The 18,722-nt window shown below is 41.3% G+C and overlaps 1 protein-coding gene across 1 annotated transcript in view; it reads left to right on the top strand.

The window, feature by feature from the left end:
• Positions 1-557: 557 nt before the first annotated feature.
• Positions 558-18,722, top strand: part of jam3b (junctional adhesion molecule 3b) — a 49,494-nt gene continuing 31,329 nt past the window's right edge. Inside the window, exon 1 of the mRNA XM_086307885.1 lies at positions 558-706. Within this exon, the coding sequence (XP_086164011.1) occupies positions 565-706 (142 nt within the window). The 5' untranslated portion in view covers positions 558-564. The remainder of the gene's footprint in view (positions 707-18,722) is intronic.

Raw genomic sequence — 18,722 nt, 5'->3', positions numbered from 1 at the left:
GGGTTGCTCTTTCATGTGAACAAGGTGATACGGCAGCTGTCAATGGGATGACAGTTGCAAGCAGGTATGAGCAGGACTGGCCAGGTAAAGTTAATATTTAATTAAAGCCGGCCATATACTATTGGCCACAGTAACAGAGTGTTAAGTTCAGCATTTCACACATGATAGATTCCTCTAGAACTGAAAGAGTATTTACAGATTCATGTTTTATTGCTGGCCTTTATTATCTGTCAATGTGTTTTTGTACTCATATTACCAAATTTTTAATGTAGTCAAGGAAACTTGATATTTTTATTTTCTTAGTCAAAATGCTGTACACAGCAATACAGTATACAGAAGGCAGAGGTACCCTATTTATCTGCAACTGCAGATAAGTTACCATAACTACAGCATATGGCCCCAGTAGTGAGGGCCTCCCACATTGTGTCAACTATAAATTCTAGTCTGTGTGAGTGATGCTTTCGGTAGCTATGGAAACCTAATATAATAGAACCCCCCTCCCCCCTCCCTCCCTCCCTCCTCCTCCTCCCTGGCGCGCTCTCTCTCTCTCTCCGGTTTATCTCCATGTCTCTCTCCCTCTCTCCATCCCCAGCAAGGCTCTTCAGTCTACTTTGCGCATGTACAGTCAGCCAAATAGAGCATTGCATCGACTCCAAGATGGCGAAAACACGTCTGGCTTGGCTCTTGACTCTCCTCTCAACTCAGTGTAAGTGCAAAAATTATTTTAACCGACTACTACTTTGTCTTTTATCCGCTCGAGGAAGGTGGCCGCCAAATGCCATCCACTACTACATCTGTTTGGTCGATTTTTCTTTTACACCAACAGTAAGTGGAAAAGAGAGTGCCTCAGAAGTAACCGTGTAGACTCAACTAACGTTAAACTTAAAGCAGACTGACAGCGAGTTCGGTCTCTTCGACGTGAAGTAAATATAGTTAATGAAGTGACCAAAATAGTCGCCATTTTTAACTTAATGTCAACGCGAGTCTGGCAAATGCACGGCTGGAGTGATTGTTTGAAGCGTCCATTGTTACTGAAAAACATCGCTCAGACTACTCTCAAGTATTGATTTTATTGGAATAATGCCGCCGTTAACAGGAGTGACAGATATATCTACATGTAACTACACATCAGGAAAGCAGGGCTGTCTGAGCTGAACGTTCAGATCTTCAGTTTAGCGGCACATTTGGAGTCGCTAAGCCGACACGTTTTCTGTGTGCGCGTGTCCTGGCTCTGAAAAAGTTTCTCTACAGCATGAAGACAAACTTTTCGTTGGGAAATTAAACATGAATCAAGGCGGTTTCGTAGCTTGTGCCGTTAACTATTTAACGCGGGTTTGAAGCTGCGGTGATGATGTTGGAAGTACTGACGCGAGATAACGGATTTTTCCTACAGCGGAATAAAAGCAGGCTGACCGCGGGAGGAGCCAGGCAGACCAGCAAAGCGTCCTCCACCCCCCTCCTCATCATCCTTCTCCTCCACTCCAACGCTTTCAAACCGCGACACGGCTGGTGAACCGACAAAGCCGAAATAAAATTAATTCTTTTTATGCTAACCGTATCCACCTGAAAGTCCTCATAACCTTATCAGTCCGATACCTAGAACAGAAAAACAGACACCTGTAAGAGCGGAGCGGTTTGTTTAAATATTCATGCGCGAGCTCCTAGTTCCTTTACACGTTCCTCACACGGTTTGACGATATTTGTCATAAGACAAATAAGTCGTATTCATTCATATGATTTTACATAAATTTAAAATTTATTATTTGCTCAGAGCCGTGGGGAAGGGTCTTGAAGTTCAGGGTGCTACTGTAGACGGAAGGTGTTTTACGCTTGCGTGGTGGTGGTTGGGGGGAGTACTAGACTAAAAATTGTTAGTATACTTCATACACATTTTATTTAACAAGTCTGAGTCTGATTTTCAGTAAATATTCCACTCATCTAATGCAACTGGAAACTTAATTAAACAGAGTTGTCTTCCAACGAGCAGACCCCGAAGCACAAAGCAGACAAGAATAAACCAAAACAAAGATGAACAGATCCAACAGTCTGTTCCACACAGCCAGAAAAACACATTTTAAACATCCTGAAAGGACAATAACAAATACTGTGCTCTGTGAAAAGGTTCACACACCAATGAGCAAAGTCATTATGAAGCTAGAAAATGGTAGGCCAGTCTCTGAGGTTCAGTTCGATTGAAAGTTACTGTTCAAAAAATGTCTAGTGGGAAAAAGTTTGATGGCTGAAACGGCTCCTCTGATGCAGATAACATGTTAAACCCACTGCCAGTGGAAGTAAGTAAATGTGCCTGTTTATAAATCACTTTGGCTCAACTTCTGTTCTATAAATGTGCTATAGGATATAAATAAAACGTGCACTATATTTTTTATAGTGCATGTTTGTTTATATTATATTTACTAAAAATTAATTTAACAAAATTCAGTGGGCTACATGCTGAACTTGGAGGATAGAGACAAAGCGTTGATCTAATGACAATACCAGCGTTGGTATCGATACTATCGATATCTAGATTGACCCGCCCATATCTGTTGTGTGAAGGAGTAATAAGGAGTAATAATAAGGAGTGGCAGGCTCCTGAGGGCCTCAAAGTTCTTCTCTGAGGTGGAACAAGTAGACAGCAAAGCAGATAACGACGTGGCGGCTGACATCAGGATGCATTCCTGAATCAACTTGCCTCTTGTTGTTTTCTTTCTACAAGCTGGTGCTTTACCAACAAATGTTGAAATTAGTTTCTGTGATCTTGTTATAGCTAGCTAGCTATTTCAAATGATGTCACTAGGTGACTAGGCTATAATTAATATAATAATAAAATCTGTACAGTAATAACAGGAAATGTATTTGCTCCACTGGTTTCATGGTGTTACAGTGAGGAAACAAAATATTTGTTGCTGCAGTTACTTTAAAAAAAATTCTTTCTCATATCCCAACATAAAAATACAATTTAAATTTAGATAGATCGATTTTTATAGAAAACTGACTGCATCTCCGATATGTATCTGTCTTGTCGTAGGCATTAATTCCTTCCTTAATCTCATTTTTATTTATTTTTATTTATTAGCTTGGTGAAGAAATGCAACAAAATGTACTTAATTTGATGTGTAAATGATTCAGGAAACCTTGTTTTCGTGTGAATGCCTGAGAGCTTGGTAAGAATCTCGTGACATGAAATGGGTTGCTGGTTTTTCCCCTTAGATGTGAACAGACATATTGATCAAAGGGTACAGAAATAAGAACCTTTCCTGTGATATCGTACGTGTGTGACTGGGCTTATTCTCTTTGCTTTAATTAGGAGCAGCAGTGAAATCTGTTGCCGTGCTCTCAGCACATACCTCCAGGCTGTGTGCTGGATTACTTATTTATTTACAATATATTTCAAAGTCAGTACTCTTAATGAATGATCCCTTGTGAAAACTCTGTGACAAGGCAGCACAACTGACATTTTCAGGGGAGGACAGTGAGCCGGTAAAGATTGAAGAATTTCTTTTGTCTTGCCTGGACGGGGCTTAGCCATGTGGTCTCAGTGGCTCCCAGCCTGCATCGCCACTGTCTTTAGAAAAGGAATGAATCTGGCTAGACAATCTGGCCACAAGCCATCTTATGAATTACTAATTGGTACTGAAAGGGTTTGATTCCTAATAGGTACCGACTGTAATTAGAATGCTTCTTGTATGTTGAAAAAGCTCTGCTCCCAATTAATTTTTTGAAGTTTTAAAATTGAGCAGAACTCAGTGAGAAATGAGTGTCACTAGCTCTGCTTTTGCTGTTGGTCACGCTCAGTGTTATTATCTGTCTCTGTGAGATGTGCTTGTTATTTCCTGTTCGTGGCATTCTTTGGGTAGCTATCATCCTAATGACCACACAGCCCTAGTCAGCCAAGCGAACGCTAAACCCAGCTCGGGCTGAACACGGCTGCACATATCAGGCCAATCATCTGACATCAGAGGGAAAGACGAGGGGCATCATTATTTTAAGTACACATGCTTACAGCAGACTTTCCAATCTGATCTAATGGAATGCACTGACGTTTTCCACTGCTGGCTCCACCTGAACCATTTCATGTAAAATATTCCAAAGAAAGTGCTAGACATCTGCCAGAACCTTCCTGCCAGCAGCACAGCCAAGAAATGTGTGGAACTGGAAGATGCTCAAAGTGGATTCGTATCAATATAAACTCTGAGATCACAAGCTCACTTTTATAAGAAACACTTGTGCAGAGCAACACACACCAAACGTAATTGTTGCATTTTTAAGTTACATAACTACAGCCTCGTAATTCACTCACAAACATTGTATTCATGTAAATGTTGTTACCTGGAAAGAGACTGAAATCGTGCAGATGGTTTTAGAGGCTCATTTAACCATCCTTCACTCTTGAAGTATTGCAGTCTCTTTCTGAACAGCTGACATTTTTATGAGTCGGCAGACTGCTAGATTGTTGTTAAATGTCATTATGTCACTCTGAGAATTTTGAACATGGGCTAAGCCACATGTAATTGGACCCCATTATGCTATTTAAACATTTTTGTGAAAAGAAAAAAGTCTTGGCTCTTTATTTGTCAGTTGTCACGGCAGGACTCTGACTGTGGCAGCACCCTGAGATGAATGCTGATAGTAGCTCCCGTACAAGCTGCTTGCTGTCAGATGCTTCTCTCCCCACCCAAAGCTTGTGAGCAAATGTTTGGAGCGCTCTCTGAATGGCATGGCTGTGGCCCCTGTGGACAAGTCTGATACAGTCTGACATTTTACTAATGGCAGAGTAAAACGGGGCAAACAAACCAAAAGGAGTCCCTTGCTACACAGCATTTGCCTGGTATGAGTCGAGAGTCTGTCGCTCCACACCCTTGAGTGAGAGGTGCAATACCAGCACATTCATCATGGTTCCAGGAAGCAATTATGCATTTTTGTGCTTGTTGCCTAACTGAAAGTTGTGTAATAATCTTGACAAAAAATCCCAATTCATTCCTGTAAGTCGAGGGGATATTTGTGCAATCCCTCCATGGGGGAGTGCCACATGAATCTTAGTGTGGAATGACCTGAAACAACTGTGCACGAGTGGGTGGTGGTCGTGGTGTTTTGAACAGCAGCATAACCAGAAATATGTGCATCCCTCCTCAACCTGACTGCGCATTAGCAAATGCAACATACCAAATAGAAAACATATGTAGACAGAATGCCTTACATCACATGAGCACCGACTGACAATCACAACCACCTGTTTTCCTTGGAGATAAAACGGACCACTGCTGATGAGCCGGCTGACCTCACCCAGCTCATCAGCAGAGCAGAAAGGGGGAGGACAGAAAGCTGGCCAATATTGTTAGTTGAAGGCATTCATCAAACATCTTCTGAGACACAAATCCACTTTAGCTTGACAGATAGAAGGATTTGGCTTGTTGTCCTGCTCACATTTATTCTCACTGTACCTGAGCGTTGAAGATGCTCGGTGTAAAAGGTAAACATAATGTTCCAAAAATGGCAAAAAAGCATGTGCATGCTTCAAATGTCAGTAAGACTAGCATGAGAACCAGCCTCCAGGCAGCTCATGCTCGCCAACAAAACAAAATGAAAATCTTGATGGCCTCGGTGGGTAAAAGGAATCTAAAAATTCTGGCTTTGTTTGTCAGCATGGTCCTATTTTCAACTGGAGGTTTAGTCAAGGGAGACATTCATGAGAAAAAAATTGCGTGTTGTGGAGTATTGAGTTTTGGAAGTTATGGCTCTGTTGTGATAGCAGGCTAATTGGTTGTTTATTTTGACAAGACATTATTACCGGGTGTTTAGGGTGTTTTAGATAAACAGGATAATCTCCAAGATGAGTCCTTACTGGCTGCCAAAGCTAAGGATGGCAGAAGACAGGCTTCCTGTTTGATTATCTCTCTTTGTTCACATGGCCTGTGTAGGGAGGAAACACCACGGCTATTCTCCTGTTCCTGTGTTCACTGGATTCTGCTGGAGTACATCAATAGTTCAAAAGGGACCATATCGATCAAACACTGGGATGCTGTCAGCTTAGTGAAGTGATTAGGGGTTTCATTAATGACATGGAAGAGGCAGTGAACTACATGTGGCTGAGCCGCTTGCGCTCGGAAAGGAAAGAGCTGGAGGCTGTGCTCCTGCTCAGAGTCATAACCAGATAATCGCTCTGGATTCATCTTTTGTTTACCAGGCTGTAACAAAAGGGCAATTACTGTCTAAAAATAGCTACAAGGCAGCGTCATCAAACAACCTCAGGTGTTTGATCACAGTTCATTCAAAACCACATCTACTATCAACTGTGCACAAAACTTGCATGTACAGTAGCTTAATAGTGTTCCAATGTGGTCCTAGGGCTGCACGATTTTGCATAAAATGAGAATCACGATTTTTTTTGCTTAGAATTGAGATCACGATTCTCTCACGATTTTCTTTTCCAGTATAAATATTTATTGCACTTTTTAACTGCACATCAACTTCGTAACAGTTGAGACTGAACATAAAAACAACAAATGTCTCACATTTTGTCGTTGCTGCTTGAAATTCCGTCTCCACCGTTGCTCGACACTGCGTGTATAGAGCAGGAAGTGCAACAATAGAAAAATAGTTGCGGGACGGCACTGTGTAGCGTTTGTCTAGGGTGTTGATCATTTTCCTAAATCCCTCGTTTTGCAGTGTTGATGGGAGCCATATCTTTGGTCAGGTGATAAGTAATAGCCTCCGTAATTTCTTTGTGCCTGCGGGAGTTCGACGGGTATAGGGAAGCGCTGTATAAGGTTCCCGTTATTGATGTTTGGGTGGTTGACCGGGACGGATTTTCTCCTGCCACTTTCTCATCATCCCTGACGTGCTCTCTGTTGTTTTTTCCCTGTCAATTTTAGCAGCCAGGTTCTGTATCACGTGGTATAAGGCTCCGCCCTTGTCATTTGTTGAGCAGGAAGAGTGAGCGCTTGTTTTCATGCAGATTACGTATCTGCATGAAACGTAAAATGCGGTACAATTGTCGTCGTCTTTTTTTTTTTTTTTTTTTTTTTTTTTTTTTTTTTTAAATCGTTGTCATTTGGAAATGAGATCGCACATAAGTATGAATCGAGGTCGCGATTTTCTAACGATTAATCGTGCAGCCCTATGTGGTCCCTTCAGTTCTCTCAGCTTTCAGTTCCATAAATGATATAATATAAGAGCAACAGTTGAAATAACAATGATAGATAACTAAAATCTTAAAATCAACCCTAAATTTTGAATGTGGTGGGGCTGTAGACAAGTGTTCACGTGAAAGAAAATGAAGCAGAGAGACTTCAGATGTCACAGGATAAACCAAATGGCTTTAAAGAAATCTGTTTGTTTTTTTTATCTGTTTGCTGTAAATGTTATTCTCCGAGTGAATTAAAAAAGATTTCAGCTCATCTGATGATGTATGCCACAAAAATAACATTAGATATTAAGGGAGCTCTGCTGAGATCCTAACCTCTTTGTGTGAGAGTATAAATGTGTGTTATCTTGTGTTGAGTTGGGGTTTCCCATTTCTCTAACTAAAGCTTCCAGAAATGTTGAGCATGACCTTGTGCCTCTCAGCACAAGCTGTACCGGGGATGAAATATGATGTTTGGCTGTTTTGAGTAAAGAGCTTTTGGAAGTTCCCCAGTTTCTGTTATTGCTTGGAACATGAGAATAAGGTGACAGGATGATGAACTGCATGTACGGAGCATTCATCTGTGCTAGGTAACAATGCTGTAATTAAGACTAGTATACCGGCACGTGTTATTACAGCAAGAACTCCCTTTGCTACACAGGAGCAGTTGGGCTTAAAGCTCATTTCCTTTTCTCACATCTGTTAGTCTGTAATTACAAGGAGGTTACTACACCTCCAGCCACCACCTCCGGGCTAATATCAGGCCTGCGTGATGTTTCTGTGGAGGTTGAATGGGGATCTGAGTGCACCTGCCAGACATGTGGTGTCTAAATAAAAGCATGCGGCATCTAACATGGGGTTAGTTTGGCTGGCCATGAAAGTAAAGCTCAGACCACAATCAAAAGCAATCAATAATAACCATCTGATTTCAGTGCTGCCCATGTGAGCTAATTGCTCAGCTGATTCAATTCAATTTTATTTGTATAGCACCAAATCACAACAGCAGTTGCCCTGAAGCACTTTATTTTGTAAGGTAAGAAGACCCTACATTAATACAGAGAAACACCAACAATTATACAATCAATATAAGTGAGCACTTGGCAACAGTGGGAAGGGAAAACTTCATTTTAACAGGAACATTGCTGCTGCTCTCTCTACCTCAAGGTTTCCATGTTTGGAAGCATGAGTAGGGAAGCACTCCCAGCATCATCATACCTTTCCAGATATGCATGTGGTCCCAAAACAGAACATTACCACTATTTATAAATGGCTGTAGATAGAAGCCTTAAACACTATAGAAATGCTGGACTTTATTAGTAATCCTGGGCTGTACTGTAATTTGTTGTTTAAAACATCAAGTGAATGTTAATTCTTTGGGGTTGGTCTAGTCAGTTTAGTAGTGATGCTAAATATCAGAGGATTTCATGGGAGTTAGTGGCATCCACTTGGAGGCTCTGCAAAGTGAGTTTTAAACAGCCCGGCTCAGCAGTGTGGGTCAGCCAGTGGGCAAGACCAGGACCTTGACGTTTTCAGCTTTAAAAATGAGGTTATTCATTACACACTGGGCAGTTTAACAATGTTAGAACAACGTCCAGCATCGTCGTTTTAAATGATAAGGACAAACGAATCACTTCTTAGTGGTTAGAAGTCTCCGTGTCATGAAAAAGACACTTTGTAGAAGCATCATACTTAATGGTATAGCTCTCCCATACTGCTAAGTCTCCTGTGAGGGGATTTAACTGCTTGGAACTCATCCAATGAGTCATTTGTGATGATTAAGTTACATATTACAAGATACAGATTACATTAGTTTCATCATAACAACATATGAAGGGATGGAAAGTGTTTCAGTGCGTGTGACAGAGAAAGAGAGTAGTGATGCAACTAGAAAATATTTGTTTTACACCAACGTCACTTCATTAGGACATAAATACTTCAGGTAAAAAGGTCAAAGTTCAGCATCCAGTCATCTGCAGAAATTCTTAACACGATCTCAAGTTCATCCTAAAATAATGCAGAATCCCAGAGGTGGCAAAAGTACAGACATTCTGTACTTAAGTAGAAGTACAGATACTTGTGTTAAAAATACTCTGGTCAAAGTTCAAGAACTGATTCAACTTCTGTCCTCAAGTAAAAATTTAAAAAATGTACAGAAATGTACTCAGAGGAAGAAAGTAAAAGTATTTATTTTTGTGAACTGCTAACTGAACCTTGTGCTTTAATAATGTAATAAAATGATAACAATACATTACAAATACAAAGTTTATATTGTTCTAATGTTTAATTCTAATGAATGTTGTACTCCTCCCGAGTCAGTTTCATAGAGCGTAGGTAATCACTGAAGTGAGGGTTTAATTAAGATGATGCTTAAGAATAACTGTCCCAACTTTAAAGTTTCCTGTTGAGGGCTGAAGTTTTCTTCTGAAAGGACTTTGGTTGACCGCAAGTACAGAAAACGGTCTTTGACTCTTCAGATGAAACAAAAAAGCACCTTTCTTACATCTTGTTTCCTAAATTTACAACAAACAGGCAAGCAACAGGATGTGATAGTGTCTAGATTTTATTATTTTCTGAGATTCAATGAGATGCAGCTTCATCTTGTTGCCTGGCAACCGCTCAGAGCCAAGAAATATTTTCAAATCAGAAAAATACCGAATCGAAGAGGTTAGAAACCAGAAATTTATGAAATGTCATTAATGCTGGTGGATTTTGTTACCACAGTAATTCACTGGTTTCTGTCTTTGTGCTGCTTGCTGTACAGAAGACTGGACTCGATCTTTCCAAGTTATCACATAAGAGTCTAAAAAACATAAACAATATTTTTAATGCAAATTCCAAAAGCTGTATCTATTTGTGATCAATAGCTGTGGTGCTGTACAAAGCCCACCAGCACTGACAGAAGTGCAGTTTGCGTTCAGCTGACTGGACAGATAGCGTGGACAGATTGTAACCAGACCATGTGGCCATATGGTGTGAGCACTATGCCTTCTGGGCTACTTAGTGATAAATATGTTGAGGCTGCACTGGAATTGATAGCACTCTTTGGCTGCTTTGGAGCTTACCAAAGTACCTTGTGGTAGAAAGCGGTCCAAATGGCATTGATCTGAATGTTATCGATTTCTGTACACCAGTGGTTTTTCGGGTCAGAAAAGATGATGATGATGATGCTAGAGACCTTCATCTGTGTGCTCTTTCTCAGCATCCACGAAAAAAATGAAGTGTGGGGAAAATCTACCCTGGGTCTAAGTGTTGGTGTATGAAAGTAAAATAAATATTTAAAGAAAGTGAAATGGTTGATATGTAGGCGCATGAATGGAATTTCCTGATTATGTCACAAAGGATCATGAATGCCTGGATCAGCCTCGCTTTTTAGGTCTTTGCTTTGAATTATGCTTGAGCAGAAGCTCAGTATACACAGCGCTGTTGCCACATGTGTGTCAGGGCATACTCTGGGTAAGTGAGTGCCTTAAATATTTGTCAGGATGCCAGACATAGGTGACGAGTTTGTAACATGGTGGCTGGCCCGGCTGAGCTCCCATAGAGGGGGCTTTGCGTGTGGCTCTGCTTCGTCTCCGTGACACGGAAAGCTATGGAGGGGGAAAAGGAAGAAGCAATTTGTGTGGATTTCACCATGACTCAGGAGTTTGTCAGGCATTCGTCATGAATGGAACAGATGGTTCAAAATGGTCAGGTTTATAAGACCGAAGCATTAAGCTGAGAATATTCTGTAATTCTAGCTCCTGAACTTAAAAAAAGATTACACAAGGCTATCCACCCAAAAAGCACTTACAAGAGTTCTGTAAATATTAAATTTCAATTTTAAATGCTTTACTCCACCTTAAACTGAACTAAATGAAACAGAAGAAGAAAAAAGGGGTAAGAATTAGAAGCAGAGGAGGAGCTAGTAGATATTTCACAGCCTTTCTGTTTTAAGGAATTTCCTGTATTTTTTCCTGTAACTGTAGTAATTAGACTAAATTGAGAGTTTGTCTACATTAAACCTCATATCCTGTATAAGAGCAGCTTTTTTCAAGACGATGAGGTTATCTGCTCATTTCCTTTAATGAGGGTGCTCCACTTCCTTTGTCATTATCATAGCTAAAATGGCAACTTCAAATGGTTCCACGTGCGGCAGCAGTAATTCCAAACGATTTTCCATGTCAAAGTTACACCAACTAAGGACGATAAAACGTATCAAATGCCTTTGTTTAGAGAGTTTTTGGCATTAAATGGTTCTCAGCTTTAACTTGATATTTGAGTCTTTATTTGAGACTAGTCAGTTAGTCAAATTTGTTTTCCTCGTTTTAGTCGACTAACGAGGAACGCCCCTACACCTGCAATGAATGATTTGGGCACGTGTAAGCATATACAATACTGAATACTGGCTACTGAGGTGCAGTTTTCATTAAGCCACTTTATTTAGTTCAGTTGTGTTTTATCGCTACTGCATTGGTTTCTAGTGACAGAGCCGTTGCATAAAGGAAGCTAACAGCAAAATAGTTTTATTGTTTAGGTTTTTTTTTTAATAGCCATAAACTATGCTCAAGTGAGGTGAGAGAACTGAAAAACCTCCACGATTGTTTCACTGTTGGCTTTTCTCTTTGTCTGTCCAGGATCTTTGTTCATAACTTTAGCAGTTTAGGTATTATGTGGTTTCTAAAATCAGATTCAAATGGTCCAAGAGTGTTATTAGCGTCCACTTTTTGGTTCTTTTGCCTGATATAATGACCAAAAATCACCACTTTTAGAAAGGGGAAAAATATCAAAATATGGCTAATTTTAAACCTTAAGGCTAGACTACATATGTATATATTAGGGTGCAACGATACACAAAATTCACGGTTCGGTTCGATACTTTGGTGTCACGGTTCGATATTTTTTCGATACAAAATAAAATGTTCATGCCTTTTTAATTTGTCATTTATTAAAATTATAAATATATATTTTAACTCAAAAGTACAGTTTTTAAATTTAACCCTAACCCTTGTGCGTGTTTTTTATTTTGACAGCGAATGCGCACCTGCGGCCCACTTATGTGCAGCCCTGGTTATTTAGCTCGTCATATTGCAGCCACAGAAATTCTTTTGTCCATGAAACCATAAAGCTGCACTTTCTTTTTGCCTTATAGTCTGATTTGTCATAACTTTTCCGTTTTGCGGTAAGCTTTTCTTTGGCTGTCACTTCTTCACCCTGACCTGTCTTATTTGGCTCAGCAGAACTGAAATATATATCCTGCTGCTTTTACACACACACACACATAACGGTCAGCGATTCTCTGCGCGATCAACCTCTCACATGTTTAAGCTTGCTGCGGGAGATTTCACTTGTCATGTTTGCGTAGTAAGCTAACGATTAATAAGACAATGTCAGAGGAATTGGTGCGCAAATTATCATCACTCACCAATCAGTACTGTCGCTCTCTATACACAGTTCGCACGATTGCAAAGTGAAAGCAAAAAACAAGCGCAAATTCAAACGCGATTTCAATATGTCACATATTCACAGTGGCTCACCGATGCCAATGACATAATTACCCAGCTACATTTCCGAAAGAATGCAAAAGCATTGACATATATTTTTGCTTCCTACGATAGGCCGACGGGCAGGGCAGAGATAGATTTTGGTAGCCCGACTGGAAAAATCTCTAGCCCCAGGACGTCGGGCTAGCGATTTTGCGAGCCCTGTATCTGATTGAGGAATCACTCATCTTTGGAAAAGAGAGTTTATTACAGGGAAATGGCTCTTTCCAAAATAAAAGCTATACTATCCGCTTCTTCTGGGCTATATTCTCAGCAGCATATTAAACATATCAGGTCCCCATAAGGCGAATCCTGTGCTAACGGCTGTCTAAATGACTCGGGTAAAGTTTGTAGCATGCATGCTTGTTGTTTTTGTCTTTGCACTAGGATGATGTTGGCGTAAATGTGCAGTCATATTCGTTGTGTTCCCACTAGTGCTTTCAGGTTAACCTCGTTAAAATGACCTTAACGCCACAACACGGCAAATCTCCGTTAACGAGCTACCCCTGATAGCCCCGTGCATGGGGCTAGAGAGCTAACTGGCTAACACGCTAGCTCCCACCCATGTAATTGAGCATTGCGTGGCACATCCAACATACTGTTTTACTTTAGTCCATGAGCGCTTACCTTCAGGGTCATACGTCACATGAAAACCAAAATAATTCCAAACGCCAGATCTGAATGAGGGTGGGGGAGGTCCAATTTGCCATGTTGCAAGGTGAGCTTAACTTCTGTCACGCTAGCTTGCCCTGTGCTCTTCCTTCTGACTATGCTGTCTGTGTGGAGCGTTCAGTGGATCTGCGCTCGACAGTGCAGCCTAGGCGGAGTAGTCGAACGCAGATTCACTGAGCGCTCCACACAGACAGCATCGTCAGAAGGAAAGTTGATAAAATAAATTACAAATGTTGTATTGTTCGATACATATGCGTACCGAACTGAAAGCACTGTATCGAACGGTTCAATATCGATACGAATATCGTTGCACCCCTAGTATATACATATAATATAAAAACCCAGAGGATAATGCTGCGCTGTTTTTCCAGACAGTACCAACAGGAGAGATCTTGCTGAGGTAAAAATTTTACCTTGTTCTTCAAGTGCTTCACTAGTTTTTACATTAGTGGCAGGCCCCTGCTTGCCTTGCTTATACTGAAAAACAAAGCCACTTCTGAGAGCTATTCTCTTAAAACCTAAGAATACAGAGAGCACAGATGTGTGGCTCCTAAAATATTCAACATACAAAAGCAAAAAGCCAACAAATAATTTATTGAGAAAATAAAAAAACAACAGCAGTAAGCAATGAGAACAAAAGCCATGTAAAGTTGATGGTGCGCCTCAGTATATTGTATATTCCATTTGTGTGAGGTGAAACAGAAGGAAAACAAACAGCAAGCCACAGTCCTCTGTACAGCCAGCGCACTCCACCCCAAAGTTGAACCCAGAGCCCCCTCGCAGCTTTTCATGCTGGCCCAATCTATTATGAGCTAGAACAATGATCTTATGGTTTCTTGAGCTTTTTGGCACACTTTCAGAGGAAATATCTATATCGCTTTGCTGACAAGCCTCTCGAAACGGCCTCCGTCCAGCTAGCGCTCAAGTGTAATGAACCCCCACCCCCAACTTCCCCCTCTACCACCACCGCCCTGTCCTTCCCTTCCCTTGTACAGGCTCACTCATGTGGAACTGAGTGACTGTACAGTTTTATCCCTTATCATCAACACTCAAGATCATCAGTGTTCACATCTGTGGGCGGTTTCCTTTGGGGCGATTGCTATCATGGTAATGTTCAGTGAGAACTGCTCTGCAGAGAGGAATGAGCTCTGAAGGACTGCTATGATGTGCTGCTATCTAACCCAAAGGCTCCAATCAGATCTGAGTAGAACAAGCCTTATGAATGGAACTAGACCACTTCTGTCTGTTCTATTATATTGTTTCCCTTAGATTATTGAGATGATGAATTTAAGCAGAATGAGTTGTTATCATGGCTTATAAGGGCTTTGCCTGCTGGTTCAGTGCAGTAAGTCTGTTCTATTCTACGTTCTAACTTGCAGTTATTACTAGGGATGGGTACCGGTAATGGCACCGGTTCTGACATAAACGGTAGTAACCAGACAGAAAAGCAGCGCACATTTTGGTGCTTTATTTCGGTGCTTTATTTCGGTGCTTTTTTTTTCCCTGAGATGTCATACACTTTGGATTCTAGCCAATCATTTTACCTTTCCGAGGATAGTAGGCGGGCCCAGGTACGTACGTTCTTTTAGAGCAGAGCTACAGATTAAAAATGCCCAAGGCGAAGCGGTCAAAGTCTGGCTGTACTTCACAGCAAAAGATGCAAACTCAGCAGCCTGCAACAAGTGCTTTAAGCTGATACTGTGCAAAGTAGGTAACTCCTAGAATCTGATGACACACCTGGCGACGTATAGCATTTAGTTAAAAGCCGAGAAATGCGCCGTATTTGATAGCTTGCTGCGAGACCTCACGCCGGGCACATCTACTGCGGGTGTGGTGCCTGTTATCGGACCCGGAGTTAGCAACATCCCCCAAGAACCCGAAGAGGAGAGTCCTGGCCCCTAGCCCTGCCAGTGTAGCAGAAATGATGACGGATGATGACGGCAGCAGCAGCCGTTCTTCTCTGCGTGAGTAGCTTAATGTTGTTCGTGTGTAATTTACGTTGAGTAGGCTAACCACGACCGTGGCTCAGGGGGTTGGGAAGCGTATCTGTAACCGGAAGGTTGCCGGTTCGATCCCCGGGCTCTCTGTTCTGGTCGTTGTGTCCTTGGGCAAGACACTTTACCCTACCGCCTACTGGTGTTGGCCAGAGGGGCCGATGGCGCGATATGGCAGCCTCGCTTCTGTCAGTCTGCCCCAGGGCAGCTGTGGCTACACCGTAGCTTGCCTCCACCAGTGTGTGAATGCGAGAGTGAATGAATAGTGGCATTGTAAAGCGCTTTGGGTGCCTTGAAAAGCGCTATATAAATCCAATCCATTATTATTATTATTATTATTATTATTATTATTATTATTAAATTAATGCATGTAAGGTGAACTAGCAAACACCATCATAGCTACATGCGGCTGTCTTCTTGTTTGATGGCAGATACTCCCTTCACCCTGGCCAAAAAGGGTAAAATGACCAAAGAAAAAGTGGAAAACAGCTAAACATGAGAGGTTTTTGGACAAAGTTTGTGTTTTTTCCATTGTTTAAGCACTGCTTCCAGCCAAGAGTGATACCATATATGCCCTATAGCTGCAGAAAAGGCTAACATTGTTATCTTTTTACAAAAAACAGCTGAACATGAGAGGTTTTTGGACCAATTTTGTGTTCTCCATTCTTTAAGCACCGGTTTGAGCACCGTTTAAGCACCGGCACCGTTTCAAAAGTACCGGTTTGGTACTGGTATCGGATAAAACCTAAACGCTACCCATCCCTAGTTATTACACAGGTAGGTTATCAATTCTAACCCACGACTGAGTCATTCCATAGTTGCACTGAATGTGAGCAAAAGCATTATCATTTTTATCGCTCTGAGAAGAGACAGAGATACATTCCACAGGGTTTGGATTTCATTACTGCATCGAGCGGCAGATGTGTGCAGGTTTTTGTTTTTGGATTTCCATGTAAGAACACCAGAAAGTGCATTATAAGCTGCTTAGGAATACATTTCTGATTTCTTACCTATAGGGAAAAGAGATTCAATTTATTGTTGCTTGTTTGCTTTTTTTTTTTTAACTCATTCTCCTCGTATTAGGGGCAATCGACTTTGCTATGATTGTCACGAAGAGCAGACTGATCATGAACGAGGCACGTGTTCCATACTCGGCCACAGTATGCAGGAGAACACTAAGTAGTTACGCATGACGCAGGCAAAGACAGCAGGTGACTGAGGTCGCCAGCTGTCCTCTATTCTTACCATGAAAGTACTTTTAGATCTTTGCTTGTCCATTGTTCCCAGGACCAGTAAGTTGCTCTCCATTCACGTGCCGCACACCTTAGGACTTTGCTATGCGACTGTATACACAGTGGCATAGTTCATGTAACAGCCTGGAAATGGAATGGATGTCACGAAGCGGTCGGTCGCTGGACCGTCTGTTGCTTTTGTCTGGTAATTCCCACGGAAACCCATCAAGGATTCCTCCCTGAGCAGGTGATGGAAGTGCTCCCTCAGAGTGGGAGCGAATGGGAGGGGAGTGGCCAGCAGCAGGAGGCTCACATGCTTTCTCTCCCCAGCTGTTGTTTAAGCAGCATTCCCTGTCGCCCAGCTCAGCCACAGCCAGCCTGTGCAGTCTATTTGAGTGTATAGTATGCCTTTGCACACATTTGTTGTCTGAGTGGGCTGCTCGCTGGCAAATTCTTGCCTGGGTTGCACACTTTGATGGCAAAGTATTTAGTTTAGTTTTTCTCTCTCTCTCTTTTGACCATAGGCATATGACATAAACAACTGTCTCTTGAAATGAGTAACAGTCAGGGTTTGCTTGCAGCTCTGTCTTGCAGAATGGAATGTTTTTGTGTTTCCAGAATGTGCTGTATGACAGCAGGCATCTCCACTCTTTTAATTAGAAGTGATTTCAGATTGGAATAAACAATTTTTAGATTTATGTTGTGACTTTTTTTGCACTGGTAGTAGTTTCAGTGTTTTAAAATGTTATTGGTCAAACATTTTGACAGACAACAATTAATCACTTTAATCAAAAGCCAGAGCTTTCCAAAGACTGTTCTAAAGAAACAATGAGAACATTGTCGTTCTTTTCCTACGGATCATAACCTTGTCCCACTGCTTCCTTCATTTAAAGGCAAAAAATGTGGGGCAGTCCCTTCAATACTGCCTGCCTTTCAAAGCTCATTTCACCTGTGACCAGTCATTTCCTACACAGTGACGTACTTTTGGCGACCTCACATTCTGCACTCCTCCTCATGTCCGCCACGTTAGCGCTTACTAAGGAACAACAAAACAGTCAGAACAGCTTCCCACAGGATTATTCATCATGCAGTTGTCACAGTCTGCTGTACAGGAAATCTTTGTGAGAACGTAAACCTTTGCAGCAGTCATGTTTTTGACCTCGTGACTCTTTACTTGACTGTTTGACTTTTCGGGGGGTTTTGTGTGTATTTTTTTCTTTTTCTTTGTCACAATCAGCTGACTCTCTCTTCTGCCTGGTGCTAGAGATTTGAAATGTAAACAACAATCGAAAACGCTAAGTACACTTAACAGCACATGGAGTTTGTTAATAGCCCCGTGCAGAAGTATTGCTGTATGCTGTAGCTAGATGGCATATATCCGCTTTTAGTGCTAAAGAAGGGCACTTCATGACTGAGTTGTCTGTTGAAAGTCCTTCAGAGTTCTGTGAAATAAATTAGAATAGAATAGAATAGAATAGAATAATCCTTTAATTGTCCCACAAGGGGAAATTTGGTTGTAACAGCAGCCAAAAAGACACATATACAAACAAAGAGTACACAGAACAGAAACATACACAATTTTTCTTACATATTTACATTAAGGACAATGGTTACTATATACAGAGTACTGTACAGTTATTAAATTAAATAAAAATAACTACAGATAAGAGGCAAACCCAGGTTGTAGTGCGAATCGGTTGATTAACTTATTGCAGTTACAGCGCAGATGTAAACATCTGTGTTTGGTGGGAGCAGTTCTGATTGTACAGTCTGACAGCTGCAAGGAGGAAGGACCTGCGGAAACGCTCCTTCGTGCATCTAGGATGCAGCAGTCTGTCACTGAAGGAGCTCTGCAGTTGTACCCATAAATTGTACCCATAATAAAATATTTGAGTGTTTTTAAATTGTAGAGAAAGAAAAGGGTGCTATTGTATCCAGCAGTGATCGGACATACATCATTACATCAGTCTAACTTCTTTTTCCTGCATTCAGTCCTCATCTGCACAAGGTGGCTTTTGTTCAAGGAAAGCAAACAAATGCTAGCTTAAAGGAAGCTATTGTTGTAACCATAGACTTTAGAAATACTGTTTTATTGAACTGATAGCATCTTGATGACTAAGCTGAACCCATCTGGGAGGCCCTGTTAGAAGACTATAAAAGCTTCCACGTCGTACATTTTTGT

Source organism: Aulonocara sp. 'chitande type north' Nkhata Bay, linkage group LG10 (assembly GCF_057382095.1).
Source record: "Aulonocara sp. 'chitande type north' Nkhata Bay isolate Kocher_YH1m ecotype deep benthic linkage group LG10, A_spYH_male_GT1.1, whole genome shotgun sequence".
Lineage (NCBI taxonomy): Eukaryota > Metazoa > Chordata > Actinopteri > Cichliformes > Cichlidae > Aulonocara > Aulonocara sp. 'chitande type north' Nkhata Bay.
This window is presented reverse-complemented; position numbering and strand designations above follow the sequence as displayed.